Genomic DNA, 9917 nt, shown 5'->3' with positions numbered 1-9917 from the left:
AGAAGGTGTTAGCAGAGTTCATTTAAACACTGCAGCTCGCACTGAGTCTCGGAGAGGCATTACCTGCAAGACTGCTTGCAGATCCGCACCGCTAGGAATGAGCTAGCGCGAGCTAGTGCTCTGCAAGATCTCAGCGCCCAGACCTGTTCGCGCTGTGTAGTCACGGCGCCTCCTCACCACCAGGCGGCGCCGTGCAGCGCCGAGCAGAGCCGGGGAGCGGATCGCACGGCGCTCTCCCCGCACGCCGCGCTCCGACTGACGTCGACCCGGAAGTAGTCGCCGGCGCCCGGCCGGCCGGCAGCCTTAACAGCAGCTTAGCTGCCCGGCTTCCCCAGCAAGGCGAGGGCCCCTCCGAGGCGGCGAAGGAGACGCCACCGCGTTCACTGGCTGCGGGGCTCAGCCAGACGGTGCGCGAGTCGGTTGCGGGCACCTCGATGGTGGACTCACTATATATTCGGTGGGTCCACGGCCCTGCCCGGTCTCCGAGGCCGCAGGTCGGCGATCCCGCACCATGAAGGTCGCAGGGTCTTCCTCGAGGGCAGCGTCCCGGCCGGACGGGGCTGCGGCGAGGCCGAGCCTCCGAGCCACTCCTGTCGCCCGGCCTTGCCTGTAGGACGTCAGGGCCCGCGACCCGGCTCAGGCCTGATCGGCGTCCGCGCCACATTCGGCGCCCCCATCCCTGGCTTTGACGTGAGGGAGGGGGGCTCTGGTACGGGGACCCCCCCGCCCGCCCGCCATGAAGACAGAGACGGAGATCCTGGCGCCGGAGCCCCCGGCCGGGCCCGGCGTCAGTCACCTGCTGAGTAGCCGGAAGCTGCTGGCCCTGGGGGCCGTGCTCGGCTGGCTCCTGGTCATCCACCTCCTGGTCAACGTGTGGCTTCTCTGCCTTCTGTCTGCGTTGCTGCTGGTTCTGGGAGGATGGTTGGGCTCTGACGCCATCGTGGGGGCTTCAGGGCGGCTGCACCTGGAGCGCTTCATCCCAATGGCCGTCTGCCCCCCAAATCCCGAGGCGGAGAGGCAGCTGGAGCAGGAGATCGACCGCACCATCCGGATGATCATGCGGGACTTCGTGTCGTCCTGGTACCGCACGGTGAGCCAGGAGCCAGCCTTCGAGGAGGAGATGGAGGCAGCCATGCGAGGGCTGGTCCAGGAGCTCCGAAGGAGGATGGCCAGGGTGGACAGCCATGCTCTTGCCCAGAGGGTTCTGACTCTCTGCGGTTGTCACCTGCAGAGCTATATTCAGGCGAAGGAGGCCACAGGGAAACAGAGTGGCCCAGGGGAGCCCTCCGAGCTCTGGGAGGCTTACTGCCGGGCCAGCGCTCCACACCCTGCAGTGCAGAGCCCTAGCGCTGAGGTCACCTACACACGGGGCATCGTGAACGTGTTGCTTCAAGGACTAGTGCCGAAGCCTCACTTGGAGACCCGGACCGGCAGGCACATAGTGGTGGAACTCATTACTTGCAATGTCATCTTACCGCTGATCAGCAAGCTCTCCGATCCGGACTGGATCCACCTTGTACTCGTGGGCATCTTCTCCAAGGCCAGGACTAAGCCAGCAGGAGTGGCTAATCCACGCTGCCCATCCAGTGCCCTGGAACAGCCCTCAGTGCCCACATCTCTGCCGCTGATTGTCGAGGTCCAGGGTCTCGCAGAAGCCCCTTCTCCGGCAGCAGCCCCGATGCTCCTAAGCTGTAGTGAGCCAGATGGGCCTTCACACCCCTCCCCAGAAGTTGAAGAAGGCCATGAAGCGCTGGAGGGAGATCTGGGGGGAGTGCTCGAGGAGAGAAAAGTCGGAAACAGCTCTTCTCGTTTCCTGCAGCCTCTGTTCTTGTCTGAAGATGCAGAGCTGGAGTCCCCATTGTCTGAACTGGGCAAAGAAACCATCATGCTCATGACCCCAGGCCCCTTCCTCTCTGCCAGGATTCAGGATGCCCTGTGTGCCCTCGGGGGCTCCCAGCCTCTGGAGCCTAAGGATGGCAAGGGACCCGAAGGAATAGAAGGAGTGGAAGCTGAGGAGGGTCCAGGAATAGAAACGGAGCCGGGCCTGCTTGCCTCCATGCTGAATTCCTGCCCAGAGATCCAGATTGACACAGCGGACAAGGAGGGAGAGCAGGGAAATGGCGCCTCTCTCACAACTTTGCTGCCCAGTCCGGAGAGGATATGTCCCCCACGCCCCTCGTGTTTAGAGAAAGATCTCACCAATGGTGGGAGCTCCCTGGACTCCAGTCTGCCACAGGTCCTGCTTTCCTCCTCTCCACCTGGACCCCTCAGCTCAGCCGCCTTCAACTTCGAGTCCCTGGGCAGTCCAGATGGCCCCGTGGTCATCCAGAACCTTCGCATCACTGGCACCATTACTGCTCGAGAGCACAGTGGCACCGGTTTCCACCTGTACACGCTCTACATGGTGAAGGTAACAGACTTAGTGCGCGGCCACCTCTGGTCTGGGAATGGATTTGGAAAGCAGTCAGTGAAGCCAGTGGTTTGAGGGAGGAAGTCTGCTCTTACTTAAGTTTACTCTGGTTAATTCAACCAGTATCACTGTGGAGGGTCTGAAGCCCATGAGTGAAGCGGAGTAGGCTTCCATGACACTCTCACAGACCTCCTAGAATCTCAGGGCTCTCACTGTGTTGGGAATCATATTTTTCCAATGGATACAGCCCAGAAATCCTTTCCAGACTCCTTCCTTGCTAATTTCTTTTTTAAATACTAATATCCTTTATACTTTGTTTTAGAAAGGAAGATTGTTTACCTGTATATATCGCAAAAGGTGGCAAGTCCCTTTCCCTGGAGATGTTTAAGTGTGGTAATAGGAACTGCTTGGCAGAAGTGATAGGAAGGGGGTGTCTGTATCAGGTGGCTGGTTTGATTCAAGCAACATCTCCCTAAAGCTGATTTTGATAGAGTGAAAGTCGCTCAGTTGTGTCTGACTCTTTGCGACCCCATGCACTATACAGTCCATGGAATTCTCCAGGCCAGAATACTGGAGTGGGTAACCTTTCCCTTCTCCAGGGGATCTTCCCAATGCAGGGATGGAACCCAGGTCTCCCACATTGCAGGCGGATTCTTTACCAGCTGAGCTATCAGGTTTTGATATAGGCTGCCTCCAAGTTTCCCAGAGAGTTGTATTTTTAAAAAATAAGGAATCCTGGGATCCATTCATTCTTGGGAAATTCTCATTAAAAATCCATTAGCACCCGTCAGAATTCATATTCTGACAGCAGATTCTGCAACCCAAGAGATTCTGAGGCCTAGCCAAGTTTGGAGACGTACTTGTATCATATAGTGTCCTTCACGGAGTAGAATAACCACAGAGAGCATCATTGCTCTCAGGGGCTCTGGACATGAGACCCCTCACCTGAATTCCACAGGCATCTCTTATCTAGGCCTTTCCTTCTCAGTACTGGCCTGAGAGACTGCTTTGCTCATTCCAGCTCATAATGAACACCTCTGTCTGCCTCTAGACAAGCTTTCAACACCAGCCTCAGTCTCACCACTCTTCCACTGCTTGCCCACAGAATACCTTAACCAAACAGGAACACTAACCTACTCCTGATGAGAACAAGCACATGTATCCTTCTCCCACAGCATTCATTGTATCTTACACAGTCTCCCCCTGTAGGTATGAAGTTGCAGCTTTCATGCTGTTCGGGGCATTCTCTCTGGGGGTACATTCAGCACTGTTGTCTTTTCCCACATGCCAGCCCTCCTCACATATGATGAGAGCCGACTGTGACCCCATAAAACATCTCCAGTCTTCACATGTCTTCTCATCATACAGACAGATGATCTGTATTTGGGAAGAAAGATTTAGTGTCTCTCCAAGAATAGTAATTAATCAGCCCCAAGCAGAACAAAAACACATGTTCCTTTAGTGTAGTCCAGGCAAACAAATGATTGTTGTTTCTCAGCTGTTTTGGATTGTTTGTTCTTCCCTCAAGTAAAATAGATAATCACTGGTTTGAGGATAATGACAAGATGGTTATCTCCCCATAACATTCAGCCTCATAATTTAGGGGTGAGAGAGCCAGTATCATTATGAGTGTCGTACCTTCTGTTTTATCCTCTGTCTTTGGGATTTGAAAGTGGCTGTAAGTAAACAGTGTTTGCAGGGAGGACTTTGAGATGGAAGGAGGAGTGAAAGGCAGTAGAATTTCATTTCCCACTTCCTGGGCCACCTCTGTTGGGAAAGGCTTCTCATTGCATACTGCAGCCCCCCTGGGATTTGAGCTGTTGGTTAGAGCCTAGCGAGGCAGTCAGACCTGAGCGGCTCGGGGACAGAACAGGAAGCGCGTGCTCCCTTGACCCTGCCCTGCTCTCACTGTGTGCCGGTGAGCTGGTGCAGCCAACGGACGTTCTCTCGACAGTACGAGACGGCCCTCGACGCTGAGAACAGCGGCGGCCTGCAGCAGGTGGCCTACCACACCGTGAACCGCCGCTACCGCGAGTTCCTGAACCTGCAGACCCGTCTGGAGGAGAGATCGGATCTCCGAAAGTTCATCAAAAGTCAGGAGTTCCCCAGCCCCAGAATGCCTGCTTGCTTTTCACATCCAGCCACCCTGATCTGAGAGGCTGGAGGCCTGTTGTCTGTGAAGAGGGTGGGAAGGGAGAACGTGGCCTTGAGGGTCCCGTGCTCCTTCCGTTTGCTTTTAGGTGTTTGGGGTTTTAGTGCTGGGCAGCACTCGTGACATGCTATCCAGGGTACTGTTTTGCCTCTGAATGCCTTGCTCTGGGGCCCCATCCAGTTTAAGCTTAAGAAAGAAACTTTCATATTTCCACCTGTGCCTGTGAGGAGTTAAACAGGTTCGTAGACTGGTTGCTGTTAAATATTAAACTGTCATCCAGAAATCCTTGCCGCCTTTCCTTTAATGACAGGCTTCTTGGTGTGCCGTTTGGCTCTGATAAGGCACAGGAACAGTAAGAAAACATAAAATTTACTTCAAACCATAAAAGCTGGTGAGCAGCTACTCTGTTTCTTAAGAAAATGCCAAGTGAAAATGAAAGTCGCTCAGTCATGTCTGACCCTGACTATATAGTCCATGGAATTCTCCAGGGCAGAATACTGGACTGAGTAGCCATTCCCTTCTCCAGGGGATCTTCCCAACCCAGGGATCAAACCCAGGTCTCCCACATTGCAGGTGGATTATTTACCAGCTGAGCAGCCAGGGAAGCCCATGATTACTCAAACATTTTTATTAAGTTGTGGCATAAATCATGGATTTCAGTTATAAGTTTTCTTTCTTAATAGCAATAGTTAATACTGAAAATATGTGCCTGGTTCTCTACTAAGCACGTTACACATATTAGTTCATTTAGTTCTAATAAAAGTCTACAAGATGGATACTATCATTATCCTCATTCTACAGAAAAAAGCAAAGATTAAGCAGGTTGCCTAGGGCCATTATTACAGTAGAGATTGGAGCCAAAATTTAAACTTGGGCGGTTAGGCTTCAGGGCTGTTATGCATCACTACTATAGTGAACTCTTATACCTTAATATTATCATGAATAATGAAAGTAGGCTGTCTGTATTATGTCCTTGGGTTATATCTCTAACTCCTGAAATAAAAAAAATCCCGTGGAGGGGAGGCCTCAGGGGAGGGACTCTGAAGGGATGAGGCCCAGGCCTTGGTACCCAGCTCCCACCCCAACCTCAGGTCACTTCTCAGCTCAGTTCACAGGTGAGGGGAAAAATCCCCAGGAAATACATTTGTCATTTCTGTGTCTTATATATGTGATGGGTAATAAATGGACTAGCTCTTAGTAAATGCTAATCAATTAACTTTTTTTTTTTTTTTTTTTTTTAAAGATGTGAAGGGCCCCAAAAAGCTCTTTCCAGATCTTCCGTTTGGAAACATGGACAGTGACAGGGTGGAAGCCCGCAAGAGCCTCTTGGAATCATTTCTAAAGGTCAGCATCCTGTGCTGTCACTGTAGCCACCAGACACCCAAGCCAAGGTGGGGAGACCCGGGGCCTGGAGGTTCTCTCTGAAGTCCTTCTCGTGTCTTTGCAGCAACTCTGTGCCATTCCTGAGATCGCTAACAGTGAGGAGATGCAGGAGTTCCTTGCTCTCAACACAGATGCTCGTATTGCCTTTGTCAAGAAGCCGTTCGTGGTCTCCAGAATAGACAAGGTATGAGCGGGACTGCGTGCTCAGCCTTAGTTTCTCACAGGGAGTGGGGGAGGCCTGTTTGAAAGGTAAGGGAACCGGGGGAAGGGGGAGCAGCACAGAGGAATAAGTGGCACATGGACTGGGGTTTTCAAGACCTGTTCCAGGCCTGGTGAGGTCAGCATTGCTGAGTGACCGTGAGCAACCGTGCGTGTCAGTGCTCCCAACACTGTAAGCGTGCACAGGTCTCCTGGGGTGTCATGGCGCTGTGATTCCAGGGGACGGGTGCAAGCATCAGTCCACATCTCCACAGACAGGCGGGGGCAGGAAGGCCTCTTCTGGCGATGAAGGTCATTCCCAACGTTGGTCACTCAGGATGGCCCCCTTAGGCAGGATTTAGATTTGTGTGGTGATTCTCTGCTGGAGAACAAGGTTCCAGATGGTATCTCGGAACCTTTGGAGACGGTAGCAGAGCATTTGAGCACCACGCTGGAGCCTGTGAGCAGTGATTGCTCACTGATTCTCGTGTCTCCAGGACAGAAGTCTGAGGCTTGTGCTGATCAAAAATGCATGTGTTGTGAGAGGTTAGAAAGCGCTGACTCTTTGGCAGAAGAGAGGGGTTTCCTCTTCCAATCTAGACTTTAGGAGATAAAATGATAAAGTGGGACTCCAAGTGAGGGATGTTGGGAGACATTCACTGCTATGAGAAGACTGCAGACTAGGAAGGGATAAACGAGGTGAAACCTCGGAGTTCCTTGCAGGTTTGCTAACCCGTGCTGATGTGTGCCTTCACTGATTTGTTTTTTTTTTTTACCTTCACTGATCTTTATTTTCACACCTGCTCCCCGGGCGCCCGCTCACAGCCACGCACTGTACTCACTGCTAATGATACGAGAGTGAGCAGGTACGGCTCTCCCGGCAGACTAGCATTCTGTGAACCTGGAGAGCGAACTGTATTTTCTCAGCTACATTCTCCACATCCATGCAGTTCGCTGTGTTCTTTCCCTGAGTTGCTGTCCGCTGGTCTCACTGCGGTCCCCCTTGACCATTTCAGTCTTGGCTGTGCCGGCTGTGCTCCCCAAGGAGGACTGACAGGATAAGACAAAGCAAGCATTGTGCTGCCCTGAGTCAGCAATGTTGATTAGTAGCGAGAGTTACTAAAGGAAAAGTCAATGTTTCCTTCCATCTCGTTGATATTTTAGGGTTTCATTTGTTCTTTCTTTTTAGCAAAAATCTGTATGTCGTTTTCCCATTCTGAGAAATAGAGATAGCTCTTACTCTTCAGCAAAGATTGTTTTATTTCATCCGTATAAATAGAGAAGTTTGTATGAATTCCAGATCCTTTACTTTAACCTGAGTGATTTTTGCCATTCTTTCTATAGTTAAAGAAGAGGAATTGTTTGAACTAACTGGAAAACCAGTTTTTGTTGTTGTTTTTTATCATATAAGTTTTTAGACTATTCCTTATTTTGATAATCTTTTTCACTCTTCCTTTTCTTTGTATATTCTTACCTGTATCACTTCCCCTTTGTCACATCTTGGTGAAAGTATTTATTTGAAAACTAAAAATCATTCTTCTATATGAAAAGAAAGAAATTGGAAGTGAAAAGCATTTCACCAGCCTGCAGAACTCCCAGATTTTTATTTGTCATGTTGTTTTGGCTTCTTTTCCCGTGGAATCCATCGTCTGTCTTAACTCTGTGAGGGAGAAGGTTTTCATGGCTGTGGAGGAAAGGGGAGAGAGTTGCCACTGAGACATTAGCTGGTATCTCACCGTGCGCGTGGAGAAGGCCCTGCTGGACTGGGCAGCTGGCTGCTCGTCCAGGGTGCAGAAAGCACCTTGAGACAGCTGCTGCTGCTCGGTGGTGCCTGTCTAACCCCACGTCTCTGCCCCCTGCAGATGGTGGTGAGTGCTATCGTGGACACGTTGAAGACAGCGTTCCCTCGCTCTGAGCCCCAGAGCCCCACAGAGGAGCTGAGTGAGGCCGAGACAGACAATAAGCCCCAGACAGAAGGCAAGAAGGCTGCCAAGTGAGACACCCTTCCCAGTTCTCAGGGGATCCCCAGTTTTCAGTCAAAGCCCATCGCTGGTCTTCGGTCCTAGAATAGAGGGGAGGGGTCATCTGTGCCTGTTTTTATGCAAAGTCAGACTGTGGACCAAGCCCAAGGTCCTGCAGAGGTAGCCTGGCTTCATGTTAGTCTTGCCCTGGGAACCCAGGGCCAAACTGACCGGGTAATTTTGACTAGAAGGAAAACTCTAGAATACGGATGTTCTGTTTTTCTTTTTCCCTTGGGAAATTGAAGCGTTTCTTTTCTTTTGAGAATGAAGGCTTATCACTGATCTCCGTTTGTCACGGTTTCTGGCTCAGGAGTCGGGTACACTAGCAGTACAGAGGAGCGGGCTAGGAGGGACCTTTGAGGGGGTCACCGGTCACTGCCGCTACTCCAGCCTGCACTGGCAGCTCTCACAGCCAGCAGGCGGAGAGGAAGGGCACCCCGCTTCCCTTCCCGGATACTTCCTGTGTGTATCTGGGCCGTTACAGAGACAGTGCTGGTGGGAGGCAGGGGGCTGGAGAATGTTTATGTGTCTGTCTCACTGTCGTTTTCTCTGTGTTCATGTCTTATGGGCTGGCAATAACCCTCACAATTCTTAGCCTTTTCTTCCCCTCCTCACTGGGCCCGTATTTTGAAGGGTAACCATGTTGTCTGTGCTTATAAGAACCCTCTTTCTGGAAACATTGAGGTTAGCCCTCATGATTCCTTCTCTGGTTTTATCTGGAACACAAGGGGAATAGTGGATGTGCAAAAAGGTGTGAAGAGCAAGGACAACCTTGGTCTGTGGCACTTGTCTATTTAACCTTCAGCAAATTTTTAACAAGTGCACAGTATGTGCTAGCCACTCTTCTAAGCCTGTGGGATACAACTGTGATGGACAAGTCCTTATTTTACATTAGCAAAAGCCCGTTCACAGGCGCGTTGTAAGCATGTGTGTGTGTGTGTAATCGCTCAGTCGTGTCCAACTCTTTGTGACCCCATGGAGTGTAGCTTACCAGGCTCCTCTGTCTATGGGGTTCTCCAGGCAAGAATACTGGAGTGGGTTGCCATTTCCTTCTCCAGGGGCTCTTCCCAACCCAGGGATCAAACCCCAGTCTCCCGCATTGCAGGCAGACGCTTTACCCTCTGAACCACCAGGGAAGCCCTATCGTAAGCATAGCTCAGTGCAAGAGTTGGACTGTGTGTAAGAATATTTATTGTTTGGGGGATTTCAGGGCAAGGCGTCTCTTGGCAACTCTGACCACCGTAAGCTTCCAAGAACAAGTGTGGACATGCCTGTTTTGAGGTGTTCATACTTGTCAGCCCTTCGTATGGGGATCAAGACCACGAATTACACACTGTTTCTGCTCTTTGTTTCTGTACCAGATCCAGATTGAGGTTCTCATCCAGTAAAATTGCTCCAGCACTGAATATAACTGAGGCACATGAGAAGGTTCTCTACTGTCTCCAGGACAGCAGTGTGGTGAGAAGCCCTAGAGAATTCTTGGGATCATCAGTTAGGAGGTCAGTCCTGCCGTTATAGGCAGTTGGGATGTTCTCCAGAATCAGAAAGGACTTTGGTGCCTTCCTAAAGGACTCAACCTACATCCGGGTCTGTGGTTTTTATTCTAGGAGTATTTTCTCAGACTGATTTGGAATTCTGTGAGTTCTGGGCTGGCTGGTTGACTTCTCAAGAGGGGTTGGCTTCTCAAGGGTAGTAGGCTTGGGATAATAGATGATAGAATGAGAAAGCCAGCTCCTGGAAGGAAATACAGTTT

General features: G+C 51.2%; 1 protein-coding gene across 2 annotated transcripts in view; it reads left to right on the top strand.

Annotated features, from left to right (window-relative positions):
• Positions 1 to 278: 278 nt before the first annotated feature.
• The window catches only part of SNX19 (sorting nexin 19), a 32447-nt gene continuing 22808 nt past the window's right edge, over positions 279 to 9917 (top strand). For both annotated transcript variants that reach the window (XM_065937426.1, XM_065937425.1), the window contains exons 1-6: positions 279 to 2410; positions 4365 to 4503; positions 5806 to 5906; positions 6010 to 6129; positions 8006 to 8136; positions 9526 to 9622. In XM_065937426.1, coding sequence (XP_065793498.1) covers positions 737 to 2410; positions 4365 to 4503; positions 5806 to 5906; positions 6010 to 6129; positions 8006 to 8136; positions 9526 to 9622 — 2262 coding nt within the window. In that variant the 5' untranslated portion in view covers positions 279 to 736. The remainder of the gene's footprint in view (positions 2411 to 4364; positions 4504 to 5805; positions 5907 to 6009; positions 6130 to 8005; positions 8137 to 9525; positions 9623 to 9917) is intronic.

This window comes from Muntiacus reevesi, chromosome 5 (genome assembly GCF_963930625.1).
Source record: "Muntiacus reevesi chromosome 5, mMunRee1.1, whole genome shotgun sequence".
NCBI lineage: Eukaryota > Metazoa > Chordata > Mammalia > Artiodactyla > Cervidae > Muntiacus > Muntiacus reevesi.
This window is presented reverse-complemented; position numbering and strand designations above follow the sequence as displayed.